Source organism: Rhamphochromis sp. 'chilingali' (genome assembly GCF_963969265.1).
Source record: "Rhamphochromis sp. 'chilingali' genome assembly, chromosome: 10".
Lineage (NCBI taxonomy): Eukaryota > Metazoa > Chordata > Actinopteri > Cichliformes > Cichlidae > Rhamphochromis > Rhamphochromis sp. 'chilingali'.
Window position 1 is genome coordinate 20,590,414 of NC_137937.1, and position 20,638 is coordinate 20,611,051.

The following is a 20,638-nucleotide window of genomic DNA, read 5'->3' on the forward strand; positions in this document are numbered from 1 at the left end:
CACACAACGTGGCCTATTCACCATGACCCAGTGTTGTATTATCAACTGCCACCCCACCCAGTCTGCTCGGACCTGCAGCGTGTACACTGTCCATCCCTCGTGATTAAGGTTGCATATCCAATCTAGAAAACAGTGGATCAGTCTGGTTTCATTAAGCATTTGTAGTGTAAACACTTCTTTCTCAAAATAGTTACATCACTTTTGAGTAGCTGGGCATTACATCAGTAATGTAATACTGGGCTTTTCTGCTGCTTGATTTGCTGATGACAGTGTGGCAAGGACTCTGGCTTCTGGTATTTCAAAACTTAGCTGCACCTGATTATCCTGATTGGTAGGCTTGCGTTTTCAAACAAAAGAAACTCCACTTAAATCGTCCACCAGTTTACATTTAAGGTGAAGAATCAGCCCTAAGCTAATGCTTCACTTTGTATCAGCAATGCTTAAGTAATTCCTGAACTTTAGTGGTTTACCTTGACAGTGTTAGCATAGGTAAAACTCCAAAGACACCGCTGCATCTCATGTTTTGGAGTTTACGATTGGTGTGGTTGTGTTGCAACATCTCCCTCTGCACAGTCTGGGACTCTTTGGGCCCCTGTACTGATCTGTCATTGAAATAGCTGTTAAAACCATCACAATCTTGCACGTCTTGACAGCTGCGAATACCAAAATGGCCTTTAGACTACATTGCAGGGACTGTTGGCGTGTGTCGTGAGGATTGTACTTACAAGAACAGACTAGCTGCAGTGTAACACGGGCCATGGCATGTGTAATTCTGTAGTGATCACAGGGAAATAACTGTTGGCCAAATAGCAAGTGAAACTAATCTCACATCTGAGGTGGTGCAAATAAAGCAGATTTGATGGATAAATTGCTGTTTATGTGGATGAGGCTTTAGTTTTGGCTGTGTCACTAAATGGAGCTCAGTCATGCTGTGTACCCATCAGTGGAGGTTTTCTTCGTTGCGTTGATTTGTGCAGAAGCAGGCTGCCCACCAGTATGTTGTATGGAGGGCAATTTATTTAAAATGAAATGACATTACAAGATTTTTTTTTTCAGGCTCACAGTGGATATTAAGTTTTTGTTATGCATGTAAGCATAATTGTACAGTACAAGCAACATGTCACTCACCACACCAAAACGATGCTTTTGACAGCCCCCCCCCCCCCCCCCAAAAAAAAAAAAAAAAAACTCTATGCAGGGAACCCAAGTATGAATTCATTTTTGTGATCATGTACATGCTCAATCATCACCGCCACCACAAAAAAGCAAAAAAAAAAAAAAGTGAGTTTAAGCCCTCTCTAAACACCTGCTGTGCACTCTTTGTTCATTCCAATATTCATACCATATCCTGACCTCAAGCAGTCACGCCATCACGTCTGATTTGTCTAATTCATATGGTGCACACAGTTTATTTCCACTCATGTGTTTTTGATCTCTCTGCACAGAATAAAGTACAGTCAGTTTGACTTTAGAATATTTCCTTTAACTCCACAAAGAGAACATTTGATGACCTCCCCTGTACCCTTGACGATAAGTTTTGACATCTCAGTATATATCAATACAGATGGGGTTTGACGACCATATGAATGATTTCCGGGTTTTTCCAGGGTAGTCGGATAGGCACAAACCACCCTCACTAACTTCTGATGAACACCCAGTCATTTTGATCTTTAAGCAGGCTGAAATATGACAGAAACCGCTTGGTTGAGAGTTCAAGGGCACATGTAGGCTTTCATGTGATATGTGTTTTCATGTGTCAAGGGTTTCCTTGTATTTGTTAGAAGAGATGCATAAAAAAGGACAACGTTAAAATAATAATCAAATTATTCACCTGTAATTAAAAGAGCTACGGGCAAATAAAAGCGTGCAAATCTGCCTCATATTTTGGTGTCGTCAGCACATTTTCCTCCAGGGAGGCATCTGATTTCAGTTTCTACTGACATGCAGCTATGTGACAAACAAAGCTGTACAGGTATGCAAACAAGGCTTGCCTATCACAAGTTTTTCCTGTAAAGTGTTGACCCAGATTGCGATCGCCTTCCTGGAAAAACACCCCCCACCCCCCCCACCCCACCCCATTTTTTTATTTTTATTTTTTCCTTCTCCATTTTTGACACACATGAAAAGTAATTATAGCTCATTATATAAGGTTTTGTGAAGTTGCAGAATAATTACCTTTGGTTATCTTTGAAGGACTTCAATGTAGTTGATCAGCTTTTTCCAGAACTAATCAAGTTTGAGTTTCCTACACCAATGCACTCCTGAACCAGATAAATGTAGGGAGGACTCCTCCCTGTTTTGAGCAAGATTACAATTTGAGATTAAAAATGTAATTCCATTTTTGAACAAATTAGCCTCTTTAGGTTTATAATAACTTATTCATTCTACTAGTTAATGACATTCTATACTTGTTTTACGATAGATAAGGGCTGTTCGGACACTCCCACTGCTCAACAGGACGAACTTCCTGCTTGTGTTGTGATCCTTGTCCTGTCGGAAACATGCCACACAAGTGTTTCTCGCTCATAGTCACTCTTTCCTCCTTGCTCGTTCACTCTCCTGCTCTCTCCCCGTCTCTCTTTCTCTCTCTGCACACAGTGGAAAACCTCCTTCAAAACATGTCTCACATCCTGTGCCATGCTTTAGTCGTGGTGATTCAGGCTTTGAAACTGTTCCCATGTCGAATATTTAAAAAAATAGAATAAAGGAGTCCGAAACCCACCCAAGAGTGTTTGCCTATCTATAGGTTTTGGTAAGATTGGACCTCATTCAGTTGTTTGTCTGAAGTTGGATGGCTTTCCATTATCTTTGGAAGTGGTTTGTTATTGTAGGCAGAGCTGTGGAACTTGAAGCTTTTGAATGAGCATGTTTTCCAGAGTGCCTTTGTCTGCCAACAGATTGTTGTCTTGGTAAAGATTTTAGCTGAACCAGCCACAGAGTCTGTTTTTGTTTGGATTGGGTATGTCCTATTTTTCCCTCTTAGAAGTGGCTCTTTCTAAAAGTGTGCCACAGATACATGCTGTTAGTATGTCAGATGTTTAATGTTTGGCACAATGGAAGATTTAGGAGGCGCGACAGGGGTTACAGCTACCCACTGGAAATAGTTTGAAGTCTTTAAAATCTCATGAAACACATTCTGTTTCACAGTACCTTTTTGGAAGTGCTTACCTGACATTAGCGAAACCATGAAATCACACCATTGTATTTCACTGTAGCGTCCTCACATTATTTAAAAAAAGGTGATAAATCTGTCAATCTGAAACATGCATGTGACAAACTCCTCTTTCTGAGGACCAAATAGATACAAGGAGACTGTGCATAGCGACAACTTCAGACTTTTATCAAATCTCTAATGTTCTCAGTCTGTAATCACAAATGTGCTGAACGTTTTCGTTGGGTGTCTCACCCTCTCGAGGCTTTCACTAGTTCACATACTCTACATTTGTGTTGGTGCATATTGCAGTTGCGGCTTGTGCAAACCTCTGCTGAAATGAATAGGTTCAACATCACAACGGCAACAGTGTGTCTTTAAATAAATGTGCTCTCTGCCTTTTTTTTTTGTTTTCTGCAGATATGAGACGAGTTGTACGGCAGAGCAAATTCCGTCACGTCTTCGGCCAGGCGGTGAAGAATGACCAGTGCTACGATGATATCCGGGTCTCGAGGGTCACGTGGGACAGCGCCTTTTGTGCAGTGAACCCCAAGTTTGTCGCCCTAATTATTGAGGCCAGCGGTGGCGGAGCATTCCTCGTCCTCCCTCTGCACAAGGTGAGTTTATTATGTGTTGTGCGCCCTTTGGACTGGGCTGAGGTGTGCAAATGGAGTGAACTGAATGTGTAAGCATGGTTGCATCCACTTTTAAAAAATCGTATTCTTTATCATACTACATGATTTCAGTGCTCCCTGATTATATTTTGAGTAATATGAATATAAAGTTGAACTATAAACCTTTGGATTAATGTTTAACAGTGGGTTGTTTCACACAAGCCACGCAAGCACAATGCAAGCTACACGGTCTCCTGATCCTTGCCTCCATGTTGATGAGTTTTTGGATGTAAACAAATTAGCAGGGTACATGCCTCCCGTTTGTTTTTACCTTGTGTCATAATTAGGTCAGTTAAGGCGCAATAGAGGTCCAATGTCCTGGCATGTCCCACAAACCTCTTGGCTGCTGTTATGTTTGATAGTGGTGAATTGCTGCTTGCTTGTGTTTGTTTGTCAGCGTCAGGCAGTGGCCAAGTAGCAGGCCCTGACATAGAGTGACATAAGCACTGCAATGCTGTTGACAGATCTACCCTGGACCTGTAATTAGTGTACACCACTACACTGCCATGTCATATGAGCTAGCCCTGGCACTGGAGACTGGATCCTTAGGCCTGTCATCACACAGCTTAACACCTCTCAGCACCTCATTCAATACAAAGCTTGTACTGGAGGTGGGCTGCGAGCTCAAACCGGTTCACACTCCTCCTGGGTCCTCCTCTTTCTGTGTCTGTGTACTACTGAGCTTCCCTTTGCATGCCATGCTGCAGTACAGTAATGGTGTGTCTCCTGAACAAAGTCTACTTTCACTGCTGAATTTAAAAAAAAGTTTTCAGTGAGGTCTTTCTGTACAGCGAAAACCTCTAGGCAGTTTCCTCAATTGAGACTTTCAGATCTTCCCACGTATTTTCTTGTAACCCTGACAAACTAGTCCTTCAAATGTGAGTCTTTTCTTCATAGAGCAGCCCGTGCTTTGAGGGCCTGGCGCTGAAAGGGGAATTCTGTTAGTTAAGATTTGTATGTATGCATGTTAAAGATACTTTGACATGTATTTGTGCCACCAAACCTGTTTTACAGATAACCATAATGGGAAAAGACAGTTATTAGAACCTACAACTAACATAAAGATTTAAGCTTCAATTAATTTATTTTTTTTCCTTTTAACTTCTATTTCAAGTCTTTATGACCTTACTATTCTCAAATGATTTTTTTTCTTTTTTCTGACAAAGCAGGTCCATCTGGAAATCTCAGTATAGCCTCAGCTGGCAATGCAGGTCTCAAAAGTGGGACAAGTCTGTTCTTGCAAATTGTATGACTAGACTGCAGAGCAGTGGATTGGTATTAAAGATTTGATCTCTGCACTTAACGCCATTGCTAAAAGACTACATGGGAAAAGCTATTTCTCAGTTATGAATGGATTACAAGTTTAAGTTTTGTGTAAATGAGCCTGTTTTTCTGTGTTCTCATTTATGCAGCTCTGCTTTGTGGATAAAACTCTTGAGTTACAGTTTTTTGGGTCTCATTCCACTTTTTTGCAAGGGTGCACATCCCCTCAGTGTCTTCAACCTCCCTCCCCTTTGGATTTCTAATTTGAGGGTGCATCTGTGCGGCTAACCCATCTGCCTGTGCTGTGTGGCTCCTAGTCTCTACGGGAAGCCAGCTGCTCTGGGCCTTTGTCCCAATGCTTACTCCCAGTACAGCCCTTTGTCATTACTCCACTTATGGGGGGGGGGGGGGTTCCGCAGCAGGGGTGCATCGGGGGGTGCAGCAGAAGTGTGATGATGCAATCCCCCCCCCCCGGTAATTAAGCTATAAGTAACTATGCACTGTCTTTGTTACTGTCATGCAAGCCCAGACGGGGGGAGCAATATTTCTTTTGTCCTCAAATTGCTTTTTTGGGTAAATAAAAAGCATCACCTAAAATTCAGATCTGTGACCTGACCTCATGGGGGTGGCTCTTTTTTGTGACTCACTAGGTTGTGGGTTAGTGCGGCAGGCCGCCCTGACTCAGCACAGCCACGAGTATTGTTGCCTCTTCCTGAGAGAAAAATGAGATTTATAGAGAGGGGATCAGATGTCTAGCTTTGCACATGTCATTCCCTTCCCTCATGCTTTCAATCTGTCCCTTTCTCATTCTTAGCTGGATGCCTGCTAATTTATTCCCTGATTTCCATATGAAGGAAGTTGTAGAAGTGAATACAGCAGCTAGCTCGTAATTGGGAGAAAAAATCCTGGTGGCTCCTCTCTGGTCAACACGAACGAAGAGCGAAGGATGAGTGAATTGTTACTGTGGATTTTAATTTATAGTCCTTTAAATCGAAATCTGATTTGTTCATCCTATGATGGGAGTGTTATAAAAAAAATCCTGCTCAATAAACACTTTTACCCAGCAACACCTTTATGTTCTAAGCACTTTACAGAAATCAAATTTGGAGTGTGGGTTTTAAATCAATGGTACCATTCATTCACTCTGCTGAGCCTGTGCCTGTTAGTAATCCTTGGGCATTTCTACAGTGACACGTTATTTCTCCTCTGTCTAATATTCACTAGGTTTTACTGCCTTTGTAGCTGCTTCCTGTGTCTTTATGCAAAAATGCACTGGGTGTGCATGATATCCAGGGTCTTTCCCCACACTTTGGTCATTTTGCTTCTGCCTTTGCCGCTTCTGCCTCTCAGTCCTGCTGACTGCAGATTTTACCATATATGGTCATTCACTGCTCCCTGCCTGACAGGCTTCCAAGACCATTTCCTCCCTGCCCTGCCATTGGCTGCTTCGTGCAGTGTAAGTACACATGTGAATTCTGGGATAGGCCGAAATATGAAGAGCGGCCAAGATGAGAGAATTGGGTTGGAGTCAGATGTTGTTTCTGTCAATGAGTCACTCACTGTATCCAAGTGCCGTATTTAAATATTTTAATGTGATAATCAGTATTACTCCTGGCTTTTTTCTTGAAGTAGCAAATCTTTAAAGAAAATTTTTAGAAATAAATCTTTTTTTAGCTATTTATTTAGTTTGCAGCCATTTCTCATCTATCTACATCTGAATGCATTACCAACTTAACATATATATGCTCCAAGTATGTTTTAGCAGCTTTCAGCCAAAAGTGCAGAACTCTGTCACAGCATGTCCTCTGCTCATAATAGACGTGAGGAGAGTCCATCCCTCAGGGGGTGTAAAATATCTGTTTAGACGTACTAGAAGATAATGGAAGCTTTGATTTTTCATTTGAGTAATCTCTGTCACCAAAGATGCTGCAAAGATGTTGGCTGCAAAATATCTAATAATAAACTCTACACTATCTACAGGTATGCTTGCTTAATCTGTTCAGTGAAATACGGCTCTGGTTTACAGCCAGCTTTGCATTGTTCCTGGCCTATCATTCGGAGGTTGTAAATCTTGGGATAATGTTCCGTGTGTAACAGAGCCGCCGTTGCTACTTACTCCTCAGCTGTTTATCTCTACCTTAGCTCCTCGCCTCAGCTTTATAGGCTGAGACTTGCAAAAGTGGAAATTTCCATGAAGCTCTTAGCACTGGACGGCATGCATGCAAGACCCTGTTAGTGGTGTGCATGTGTGAATCACATGTTGAGTTGCAAGGAGAGGAAGTGTGGTGTGCAGGCCTTGTGTGAATGAGAAGAATGTCCTCTTTTGCCTTCAGGGAATCTCGTTCATGCATTTTTCTTCTTTTTTTTTTTTGTGTATGTTTCAGTGTTGTGCTTTGTATCCATCGGGTGTGATTCACCCTTATTTTCTGCAGCCTTACTTGTTGCTATGCAACCAGTTGTTTTCTAGGCCTCAGACATTCCTCTCAAAGGATTCAAATGTCTGTAGTGTAGTTATGGACATGTTAGGTATTCAGCAGTGAGCACAGTCGCTTGCTGCTCGTGTAGGCGTGGTTTATACTGGTGCAGTTTCTTGTTCCTCAAATGCTGACTTTTTTTTTTTTTTTTTTTTTTTTTTTTTGCTGAGGTGTGGACAAGTTGCCTTATCACTGTACACTCCTCTGCTGAGGTGTTAAGGTCTTATACCTGCCTGAATACACAGGGCCTAAAGGTTGGGTTATTTACTGATCAAAGGTGCTGGGGTTTACTGGCAATGTACAATTTGAATAATCTGTTGACCTACACCCAAACCCAAACTGAACCAGAGGCTTTATGTTGTTGCTGAGATATGGTATTGGGTAGTATTTAAAACTGCCACGTGAAATGAGTTGGGTTCCTGCAGTATGACAGCAGGAAAGGGCCAGAGCACTGCTAGTTAGCAGATATAATTTTTTTTTTTTTTTTTTTTAAAGCATGCCTTGTCTACTGTAAAAACGGCAATAAAGTGCAGAGTTCTCTAACACCTCAAATGCACAATTTCTAATTCACTGCTGTCTCTCATGAGGCAAATGGTGTAAAATAAATGATCTGCTTAACCAGTATAAAAGTTGTCATTCATATATGCAGTACTGAGCCAGAAGGCTAGCCACAAACTATAGAAAGCAGGCAGTTTCAGGGACTCTAAGCAGAGTGGAATGAGGAAATTGGCTGTAAAAAATAATTTTTAGAAGTAGAGGGTGTAGGTGGAGAAAATGTCCAGTCTATTGATTTTTTTTTTTTCCTTTCTTCTTCTTCAAGCTTTCAAAGTTCACACTTGATTTAGCATTTGAATCAGTTGCAATAACCAATAAGCAGGCCATGGGATGATAAAGTGGTTAATGCTCTTGCTTCATGGCAGAAGTGCTCCCGGTAAAAACCTGCTGACCATCTGGGGGGTTTCTTTGTTGAGTCGGTATGTTCTCCGTGTGACTGAGATTACTTCTGCTTCCTCCCACCATCCAAAGAGTTGAATAGTATGTTTTTGATTCTATGTTGGCTGTAGGTGTTAATGTGAGCATGAATGTGTGTTAGCCCTGTGATTAGACTGGTGTCCTGTCCACAGTGTGCCTTGCCTCTTGCAAAGTGACCCCCAGAGTATTCTGACCCTGAATTGTATACACAGTAGAAAGGATTGGTGGATGGATAGTTGTATTGAGTCTTAAGGAATCTCTATTCACTCTTGCAACCAATAACAGAAGATTTGCAAGTAGCTGCAGTTTAATGTGGAAAGTTGAAAATGGCTTTTAAAGGTGGATGTATGTAGATAGATGTAGTGGAGGAATGAAAGTAGTAACATATTTAAAAATGTTCACAGCTTTTGTTTTATGCCTCCAGGTGGGGGAAAAACCACAAAACAATACATTTTCACAATATGAGACTTTTAAGATGCACACAATAGGTGTACTGCTATACACAGGCAATCCCACTGGTGCTTGTTAATTTCCCATGCTCACAATTACTGATGCCCTGCTTCATGCCAGCTGCGTTCCTGAACTTGTGTATCATGTCATCATAACTTTCTGCAGACTTGAGGCAAGCCGCTTGTGCTCGCTCTGCAGACCCTGAAATTCCTAATTGTGTATATCAGACACAAACACCATTAACACCTCAAAGGGTGTTACATTTGACACCCTAGCAGCCCACTTGCTCTCATTAGTCATACTCATAACAGAGCTGCTTGAGGCTGAGGTGTGGAATGTGAAGAACGCCTGGCTCTCTGGTCGAACTGTCGGCCTCTTCTGCCATGCCTGGGTTTTCGGGAGTTTAGTTGAAGTGTTATTGGGACTACAAATATCACAGTAGATTTGAGCATAAAGTATGGATTTAACTTATCCTGTTAGTAGAAAAATGATGAGATATAAACATCAGTTTCTCTTTTGGAGTTTGGTATTCGTGCTTCTGGTTCCATCTGAGAACTATTTCTTACTGTAACATGTCAGCTGTAGTTAAAACCTCCACACCACAACAATGGATGACATTGACGCGATGTGTATCTGCACCTATGGCTTTTTGTGTTTATGTTTGATTCTTGTGAAGGAGTCGCTCTCGTGATTCATCCAGTGACATCACTCCTTGGCCAATCAGTGGCCTGCAGTCTGACATTATATTTTCAGCTCGACTCAGCTTGCTTGAAAGCCCAGTTCTGTAGATACTAACACGCACCTGTTACCAGGTACTACCATATAATGGAAAACACTAAAAACTGAGTAGAGTGGAGTTGAGCAGAGTAGGTGCTATTTATTAAAATAAATAAATAAAAATAGGCAAAATTCTCTCATAGAGCATAGGGGGTCATATTATGCTCAAGTGTGTGTTGTACAAATTAAGCCCTACTTGACAAATCAGTATGGCCCAAACACAGAGGGGTGCTCGGTCTGTGTGTATCTGTTTCTTCATAAAACACACTAAGACGAGGATCAGACGAGACTCGTAGGCTGTAAAACGGTTAGCACAGGCGGGAGGCGGAAGGGCAACGGAGACTAAAGGGGCTGACATGTTTATGGATTGATCCTTTTTGCTTAGCAGAACACAGGAGTCATAATATGCAACGAACATTGTAGTAAAGTTATTATCAGGATGTTGTAAGAAAAATCCTTTAAAATTGCTCAATTGATTCAAAATGCTGCAGCAAGAATACTGACAGGGACTAGAAGGAGAGAACATAGGTCTCCTATACTGGCTTCTCTTCATTGGCTTCCTGTTAAATCCAGAATGAAATTTAAAATCGTTCTCATCACATACAAGGTCTTGAATAATCAGACCAACATTTATTATTAACTTCAGAAGCGTAGGACAAGGAAACCAGAAGGTCTGACACAGTTTGTTAATTTTTTAGCTCTACATATTTGTTTTTGGACTCTACTCTAGTAGCCTTGCATGATTCCCTGTGCAGATAATCTTTGTTTATCTCTTATTGGGCCTTGATGCAGCCGCTCAGCTCATTCTTTCACTGAAACAAGCCCTTATGGCTGTTCTTCCTGTAAGGGCACCTGCCTTTAAGTCTGCTTTCTTCCCATTGTCTACCCCTCACTAACAGAACATAAAGTAGCTTGATGTTGCTGTTCAAACTGCTACCAGAGCTATGCTAAAAAAGAGTTTAGAGCGTTGGCTCTAGAGTTGGCTCACAGGGATTACTTGCAAGTATCCTGTTGTTTAATTTTGGCTATGTTTAATATGAGATTACCATTTTAAAGAGAAGCATGATGGGAAATGTGTGCTACAATTACTAATTTACTGTGTATTGTTTTCCAACTTGACACTACAGACATATGGACAATGTCTTCATGCCCTCTTTGGAATGCTATAGTACTAGAATAAGTGGAAATGCAAATGGCTCTGAACTGTTGGGTTATCTTATCTGTGTGATCGGTTTGTTCTTTTCCAAACTTGTTTATGCAGTTTCTGTTGAAACACCTGGTCATCAGTCCATGTCCTTCCTGCTTTACATCCTGTTCCTATTGCCTTTGGGAAGTCTTGTCCATGAATACATTTAACTGCGAGCTAATATACATTCGCATGTGATGAAATTATGTGCCCAGAAACATCCTGGCTCAATTGAATGTAAGTTACTAAACAAAGAAAGGTGTATATTTTCATAATGTAATGGTAGTGTTACGTGATATAAGCTGGTAGCTCACAGAAACCTATTGACAGTAGTGTCAAAGTCAGCTTATTGTACACTAGGCTTCAGGGTGGATTTGAGGGTGTGTTCAGTAGGGCAAGGTTCTGGCACGATCTTGTGATTTTTTTCTTATTACATGTACACACACACAGAGATCATTGTCACATAAACCAGACTTTGATCACTAAACTTGGAGTGTGTGTCACAGCCCAGCTTTGTGTCAGGTGACAGCATTGGTACAAGCGTGGTATATTTCACGTAGCACAGGGACACTGCAGGTCTGGACTGGCCCAGAAGACACTTGCATCAATGTGGACCTCTTAAATGAGTCATGTTATTAAAAGTATGCAATAACAGCAAGGTTGAAGTGCCATCTCATTGCCTGTGTGAGTTTAAGGGTTCATAGTGGTTATAATTAGTTTATAAAAACAAAATCTGTTTGCTATGAATCAGAAGTAAAATGTTTATATTTAAAAGCTTTAAATACATTAATTGTTTGGCTATAAAGTCTGTCATGTACAATTTGCAGTCTACTTTAATGCCTCAGTGGTCCTGACTCTTGCAGCCAGCACTCACTGACTCATTACAGAATATACGGTTCTTGGATTTAGTAGCTCGTGTCAAGCCATTCAGAATAGCTGTGGGCAGTGAGGGACTCCTTGTATTATACGAGCCATGATGCTTTAAATAGGCCTGCAGCAGAGGGACTATTTCCACAGTGGGTGACATCATTTCTATGGCTCTGCAGTGGCACAAGGGAGTCAGCACAGACTAGGGTGTGTCACCCAAGCTTTAGAGCATAGGTCACCTCACCATGCAGAGAGATCACCTGGCTCTCTGGACTCATAGGGTTTAGAGGTGAAATCCATCTGCAGTATGACTTTAAGGATGTGCAAGTGCATACATTAGAAATTCATTTGTAACCTTATAGTCAGAATTGCGTGAGCAGATTATATAAAGAGCTTAGTAATGTTTGATCTGGGGCTACTATTTAAAAGTAAATCGCTGCACTGAATCTCTGGCATGTTTCTACTGTCTACTGACGTCACTACTAGAAACTTTCCTTAATTACTATGGGTGGTCCAGCAGGAGCTAAATCTAATCAGTTTGTTTTAGACACAAACTCAGATTGCGGTAAAACCCAAGTGTTTTTGTTTTTGTTTTGTTTGTTTTTTTGGCTATGGAGATGTTATAAATCAAGGCTGGCTTTAAGCAATTTAATTTTATTTTTCATGCTTAAATTGTTTTATTGAGCCATGTAATGTGACTTGATATCTTAAATTTGATTTCAGTGATGCTGAACTAGTTTGTTTTTTGATTCTTCCATTAAAAGAAATCTCTGACTCCGCACAGTTAATCTTGTTCTTTGTATTTTCTCACCAAACTGTAATTAACCGTACACAAGGATGGTTAAGTGTTACCTTTAAATGCATTTGTTTTGGGGGGTTTCCCCACTCTGCAAATTTAAAAAATTGAAATTGTTTTATTGGGTCTGAAGTTTTTGTTTGTTTGTTTAAATTCATAATTGCTCTGGTAGGCTGCCTTCACTGCAAATGTACATATAACTCATTTCAGCCAGCATTAGTCATTAACTAATTAATTTATATACATACATACATACATACATACATACATACTAGGGGTGCAACGATATTCGTATCGATATTGAACCGTTCGATACAGTGCTTTCGGTTCGGTACGCATATGTATCGAACAATACAACATTTGTAATTTATTTTATCAACTTTCCTTCTGACTATGCTGTCTGTGTGGAGCGCTCAGTGAATCTGCGTTCGACTACTCCGCCTAGGGTCGACAGTGCAGCCTAGGCGGAGTAGTCGAACGCAGATTCACTGAGCGCTTCACACAGACAGCATAGTCAGAAGGAAGAGCGCAGGGCACCTCCCCCACTCTCATTCAGATCTGGCGTTTGGAATTATTTTGGTTTTCATGTGACGTATGACCCTGAAGGTAAGCGAGTCATGGACTAAAGTAAAACAGTATGTTGGATGTGCCATGCAATGCTCAATTACATGGGTGGGAACTAGTGTGTTAGCGCAGTTAGCTCGTTAACGTGTTGGCCGTCTAGCCCCATGCACGGGGCGATCGGCGGTAGCTCGTTAACGGAGATTTGCCGTGTTGTGGCGTTAAGGTCATTTCAACGAGGTTAACCTGAAAGCACTAGTGGGAACGATGTTATGACAAATGAGACCCCTAATACATACATACTAGGGGTGCAACGATACACAAAATTCACGGTTCGGTTCGATACTTTGGTGTCACGGTTCGATATTTTTTCGATACAAAAAAAATGTTCATGCCTTTTTAATTTGTCATTTATTAAAATTATAAATATATATTTTAACTCAAAAGTACAGTTTTTAAATTTAACCCTAACCCTTGTGCGCGTTTTTTATTTTGACAGCGAATGCGCACCTGCGGACCACTTATGTGCAGCCCTGGTTATTTAGCTCGTCATATTGCAGCCACAGAAATTCTTTTGTCCATGAAACCATAAAGCTGCACTTTCTTTTTGCCTTATAGTCTGATTTGTCATAACTTCTCCGTTTTGTGGTAAGCTTTTCTTTGGCTGTCACTTCTTCACCCTGACCTGTCTTATTTGGCTCAGCAGAACTAAAATATATATCCTGCTGCTTTTACACACGGACTCACATAAGCTCAGCGATTCTCTGCGCGATCAGCCTCTCACATGTTTAAGCTGCGGGAGATTTCACTTGTCATGTTTGCATAGTAAGCTAACGATTAATAAGACGATGTCAGAGGAATTGGTGCACAAATTATCATCACTCACAGATCAGTGCTGTCGCTCTCTATACACAGTTCGCATGATTGCAAAGTGAAAGCAAAAAAACAAGCGCAAATTCAAACGCGACTTCAATATGTCACATATTGACAGTGGCTCACCGATGCCAATGACATAATTACCCAGCTACATTTCTGAAAGAATGCAAAAGCATTGACATATATTTTTCCTTCCTACAATAGCCCGACGGGCAGGGTAGCCCGTCTGAAAAAAATCGCTAGCCCGATTTTGCGAGCCCTGTATCTGATTGAGGAATCACTCATCTTTGGAAAAGAGAGTTTATTACAGAGAAATGTCTCTTTCCAAAATAAAAGCTATACTATCCGCTTCTTCTGGGCTATATTCTCAGCAGCATAAGGAGAATCATGTGCTAACAGCTGTCTAAATGACTCGGCTAAAGTTAGTAGCATGCTTGTTGTTTTTGTCTTTGCACTAGGATGATGTGGGCGTAAATGTGCAGTCATATTCGTTGTGTTCCCACTAGTGCTTTCAGGTTAATCTCGTTGAAATGACCTTAACGCCACAACACGGCAAATCTCCGTTAACGAGCTACCGCCGATCGCCCCGTGCATGGGGCTAGACGGCCAACACGTTAACGAGCTAACTGCGCTAACACACTAGCTCCCACCCATGTAATTGAGCATTGCATGGCACATCCAACATACTGTTTTACTTTAGTCCATGACTCGCTTACCTTCAGGGTCATACGTCACATGAAAACCAAAATAATTCCAAACGCCAGATCTGAATGAGGGTGGGGGAGGTGCCCTGCGCTCTTCCTTCTGACGATGCTGTCTGTGTGGAGCGCTCAGTGAATCTGCGTTCGACTACTCCGCCTAGGCTGCACTGTCGACCCTAGGCGGAGTAGTCGAACGCAGATTCACTGAGCGCTCCACACAGACAGCATCGTCAGAAGGAAAGTTGATAAAATAAATTACAAATGTTGTATTGTTCGATACATATGCGTACCGAATCGAAAGCACTGTATCGAACGGTTCAATATCGATACGAATATCGTTGCACCCCTAATACATACATACATACACGCACAAGATAAATCCAAAGTACTTTTTAGATTGGAGTTTGTGTGATCTATGAGCTGCTTTTTGCAGGTAGGATTTAGGATCATCCTGTAATTGTCCTGTTTCAAAACACACTCGCTCCTCCAGCATGGATAATGTTCTCTAGACTGAGACTAATCTTATTACTCTGTTGTTTATCTGTGTTTTTACAGACGGGCCGCATTGATAAATCCTACCCCACAGTGTGTGGTCACACAGGCCCTGTGTTGGACATTGACTGGTGCCCCCACAATGACCAGGTCATTGCCAGCGGCTCAGAGGACTGCACCGTGATGGTAAGGCTCGCCTCACCCATCACACCCAAACTCAAACCTCCTCGGGTCAACAGGAGCATACATTCTTTAGATCATAAGAGGCAAGAGTCTACATGCTCTTATTGCGAAAGGCAAGGCTGCGGTTACTCATGAATGGTTGCAGGCCTCACCCTCTGGATTAGATTAAGCTCAAATATGTGTTGTAGGAATCAGAGCTGGGGAATGATTTAGCTATTTATTGAGCTGAGGTCACTGACTTTTTTCAGGCTGCTGTTTTACTTTTCTCCATATGTCCTTATTTGGTATATAATAGGCTGGGATAGGCTTTCAGCCTGTTTAGATGGCAGCCACTTCCTCACCTGAAAGGCCTGACTTCCTGTTAATCCCATGCTAAATCAAGGCAGTATTTATTTGGTTTGTTTTGCAGAAGTGTGAGCCATGAAGAGAGGAACTATTGCTGGTTCCTCTCTTCATATCATAGAACATGTGACGGTAAATTTCACAACCTAAATAGACTCTCAGTGATGTTTAGTTTAGATTTGGTAAGAGTGGGTTGGCTGGTGTACACAGCAGGCCTGTAAAGTAGGACTATAACGTAGGCAGGGCATAAAACGTTTATTGTAGATTAAGGAATAGATTTTGTTATCACAGAGTACACACTGGACATCAACGAAGCTAATTTAATGTTAAAATGTGCTGGAGTGGCCTTTATTTTCTTTTTAAAATGCTGCATTAGGCGTACCCATTCTATTCCTCTGAAAGGACAACCTTTACAGGATGCCTGTGCCAGGCACCGAGCACTAAAGAATGTAAGGAAAAAATTTAACCTCAAATTCTTTTCATGCAGCAGTGTTATGACAAAGTAGATCAGATGAATCAACGTAATCATGTTATAAATAGTGTTAGTGAATAGTAACCAATCAGTACTTGACATCCTGAAGTCTTAAATAGCTGGTTTTGAGGTGGGGTAGTAATGTTGCATTTTTCTGCACATCTCTTAAAATTTGAGTTGGGTTTGGCACTGCTGAAGGTCCCGGCTTTCAACCCATCTGGTTTTGAACATGTGAAGTTTCCATGTTCTTCCTGGGTTTGTGTGGGTTTCCTTTGGTCGGTGTTATTTCTCCTGACACCAAAAACATGTTGGCTTAATTCTCTCGTCATTGTTCCCTAAACCATGGCAATGGGTTACATCTGGAGTTAGTTCCCTATGTTCTACAGTGGCTAGCCACTGCTCCTGATAACTCCAGGTGTTGTGCCAAAAAGTGATCGTCTGCCAGAAAGTGATTGCCACCTGCAGGAGTGTGCGCAGCTACTTAAAGCTGTAGCGCCCAGATTACTTACATAGACAGCTACTTCCATGCAACTGATATAAGGTGCGGTAAGCTGAAGACAGCTTCAACCGTCTGTTTGTTGAACAATAGTAATGCGACTGCACCGCATTTTCTTGTTAGTAACGGTAACGGCGTTGTAACAATAGAAATAGTAATTAGTTGGATTACTTGATACTGAAGAAAAGTATATTTTGCTAAGTCTAACTGTGTGTATCAGTCAGTAAGGAACATGCTGTGAATTCTTAGTGATTGCTGCCCCCCTCTGGTTCCTTTTTGTAATTACAGTTTAGATCCAGTAATCATTTTAATTGCTAGACTGTGTTCAGCATAATCATCATGAAATCCTTTAGAATATATATATTTTTTCAATACTTCAGAGAATTTTTACTGTCTGCTCTCAGTTTCTGACTTCCTGGTCTCTTTACAGGTGTGGCAGATTCCGGAGAATGGCCTAGTCACTTCCATGTCTGAGCCAGTGGTGATATTGGAGGGCCACTCCAAGCGTGTGGGCATCATCACATGGCATCCAACAGCACGAAACATCCTCCTTAGTGCAGGTATGAGCTCTGGCAGTGTTTCCAAATCTATAAAACAATGCTGCCTTCAAAACTTGATGATCAGATTGAACACAAACCTCACCATTACCTTTATCTGTCACCAGGTTGTGATAACCAGATAATCATCTGGAATGTGGGCACCGGCGAGGCCATGATCAACCTGGAGGACATGCATCCTGATGTCATTTACAATGTGTGCTGGAACCGCAATGGAAGCCTTATCTGCACTTCCTGCAAGGACAAGTCCATCCGGGTTATTGACCCCCGCAAGCAGGAGATTGTTGGAGTAAGTAGTTTGCAAATAAATTGTCATATTTTCTGTTTTTATATTGAACTGTATCTGAAGTATTTAAAAGGTAAATATGAATTCAGGTGCAGGGATTTTTGATTTGGAAGTAGAGAGACTAGTAAGCCCCGGTATGGTAACATTGTTCCCTTAAAATTGTTGTTAGCTGTGAGTCTGAATTATGAATTACCAGTTTTAGTTTGGATTCAGACCAAGGACTGTCATGGGAAACAGTAATTTGCTACCAAGGTGTTGTAAAAATTTACACAATGTGCCTTGGCTGCTGTAAGCACCTGAGAAAATAGGGCAGTAACAGCACCTAAAGTTTAATAACAAGTACAGATGCATTCAAATTTTGCTGTGAATGTCGGAGCGGAAAAAAGACAGAGTGCAGCCAGAATTGCATTTGAGTTCGTTTATCAGGTTAATGATATAACATAGACCTCCAAAAACCAGAATGCAAGAAGTGTCGGAAAGTGGTTTGTTTTTTGTTTTGGTTTGTTTTTGTTAAATAAGAGGTTATGTTTAAATGCGTTAACTTGATTGATAGTGTTGTAGAATCGTCAGCCTCTTAGATTTCTGGTATTGTGACATCCCTGTTGATGCTGGGTCAGGCTTCCCTTTGATCTCACAGCAGTTTCAGTTCTTTGTGGTGTGGATTGGGCAAGATGCTGAAATCCTCCCTTTGAGATTGTGCTCCAGTGTTGACATGATTGCATTACGTTATTCTGACAGCTTCTGATTTAATGCTTTGATTCTTCTGTTCCGTACATTCCAAACATGCTCTGTTGGAATCATACGAAATCTTTCCTTGTCCCTAAAAGCCAAGGATTCATCCTGGGATTTGTAGATTCATGGAGTTTATAACCAAAGCCTGAGCCTTCCTTGGCAGAACTAAAGCTGAGAAACATCACACCAAACCATGTTTTTCCCAATCTTCAGCTGCTCACATCGAATCAGTGCAGAACTGTGCTTAGTGGAGTTTTGTTTAAGCTGTTCTGATGAAACTTTGGAGGCTGTTGTGGTGAAAATCCCATCAGTATCAGAAATGCTGAATATTTCTGATGCATTCATGCCACATTTAAAATCACCCATACCAGAATTTTCCTTTCATAAAACATCAAAAATCTTCATTCAGACTTGTGTTCTGCGTATTATTTCACTTCTGCCTGATGGTTGTCTGATTAAATGATCACACCAGTAAGCAGGTTTATGAGTGTTCCTACCTCTGACCTCAGCAGAAACAAACATGATGAACTGCAGATAAGGCAGTAACACGGACTCGCAGGGCTAACCATTAACCTCTATTTCACAGGAGAAAGAGAAAGCCCACGAGGGCGCTCGCCCCATGAGGGCCATTTTCCTTAGTGATGGAAACATCCTCACTACTGGCTTCAGTCGCATGAGTGAGAGGCAGCTAGCTCTCTGGAATACGGTAAGCTGCTTCACAATAACTAATGATGAAATGCAGAGTGGTGTATGAACACAATGTGAGTGGGTGAAGAAGAAATGCTCAGTGCATCATGGGAATCCCCCATTCGCATGATTAAAGGAGGGTTCAGGGTCGCCCGATCGCTATAAGGTTTGTTACTGATCATTGCTGTTGTAATGATAAACTTGTGTGAGTTATAAGGGCTTCAGAGTTGATTAAAGATCTATTTCCACACCTGTAGCACTTCAGTTTGCCTCATTATGGACTTGGTATGTAAAGCTGTGTTTTAATGTTTTTGAACAGTATTGCCTCAAATTAATCTTTCTTCTGTTTTTGTTTTAAGCAAAACTTGGAGGAGCCAATGACTGTCAATGAGATGGACACCAGTAATGGAGTGCTTCTGCCCTTCTATGACCCAGACACCAATGTCGTTTACCTCTGTGGAAAGGTGCGTTTCCTTCTAAGCACCCAATAATCAAATCAAGCATTGTTCTAACACAAAGCTTAATGTCTCAATTTAAATGTGCACACATTAGAAATAAAACACTTGTTTATATCCTGATAGGGAGACAGCAGCATCCGTTACTTTGAAATCACAGACGAGGCTCCCTATGTTCACTTTCTGAACACCTTTGCCAGCAAGGAGCCCCAGAGGGGTATGGGCTACATGCCAAAGAGGGGCCTCGATGTCAATAAGTGTGAAATTGCAAGGTAACCCAAGACTGGTCCTAAATCATCATCTCTGAAACCAGAAATCGTTTTGATTTTATTCCATCATCTCTAATGTGGAGTTCATTGATTGACCACTAGGAGGCAAACTGTAACCGTTATGCAACAATCCACAGGAAACTGCTGTTTTTATTGTGTAATGATGTATTGAACTGTGAGTAACACCAGGCTTTTTATGTTGCAGGTTCTATAAACTGCATGAAAGAAAGTGTGAGCCTATTGTGATGACTGTGCCTAGAAAGGTGAGTACTCGCCCTAACATGCTACTTTGCAGCAGCTTTTAGACCTCTAATCTACTCTTTAAATCACAAGCACCACATTCACAAGTTCTCTTTTCCTCACAACTTATTGCTCTATTCTCTCCCGTCAGTCGGACCTATTCCAGGACGACTTGTACCCAGACACAGCTGGTCCAGATCCTGCTTTGGAGGCTGAGGAGTGGTTTGATGGTAAGAATGGAGACCCCATTCTCATCTCTCTGAAGAATGGCTACGTCCCGGGCAAGAACCGTGAATTCAAAGTGGTCAAAAAGAACATGTTGGACAACAAGGTCACCAAGAACTCAGAGAAGTCGAGCTCTTCCAACAAGTCCTCCCACCCAGCTCCATCAATTGTGAGTGTTTGCTTTCATCAGTGTGTCCAGTTAAAACCGGTTTAACAGTACGTTGTCACTCAGTCTCAGACGTGTAGTGTTGAGGAGTAAGGTCGTTTTTTTTAACAGTTATTTATTTTGCATGATTAGATTAAACAGTAGATTGAGATGCCTTATTTCACAGTCTTACACTGTATATGTTGAGGTCCCTGCATGTAGGTCATGCTATGCCACTGTCTCATCTCCTTGCAGGTGGCTGTCTGGGGCTCCTAGCGTTACATTTTTTTTTTTTTTTATTAGTCATGG

General features: G+C 41.4%; 1 protein-coding gene across 2 annotated transcripts in view; it reads left to right on the top strand.

The window, feature by feature from the left end:
• LOC308403615 (coronin-1C-A) overlaps window positions 1-20,638 on the top strand; it is a 36,306-nt gene that overhangs the window by 12,239 nt on the left and 3,429 nt on the right. For both annotated transcript variants that reach the window (XM_080893194.1, XM_080893195.1), the window contains exons 2-10: window positions 3,572-3,768; window positions 15,304-15,426; window positions 17,164-17,293; window positions 17,398-17,579; window positions 18,895-19,014; window positions 19,355-19,459; window positions 19,577-19,722; window positions 19,925-19,982; window positions 20,111-20,353. In XM_080893194.1, coding sequence (XP_080749320.1) covers window positions 3,572-3,768; window positions 15,304-15,426; window positions 17,164-17,293; window positions 17,398-17,579; window positions 18,895-19,014; window positions 19,355-19,459; window positions 19,577-19,722; window positions 19,925-19,982; window positions 20,111-20,353 — 1,304 coding nt within the window. The remainder of the gene's footprint in view (window positions 1-3,571; window positions 3,769-15,303; window positions 15,427-17,163; window positions 17,294-17,397; window positions 17,580-18,894; window positions 19,015-19,354; window positions 19,460-19,576; window positions 19,723-19,924; window positions 19,983-20,110; window positions 20,354-20,638) is intronic.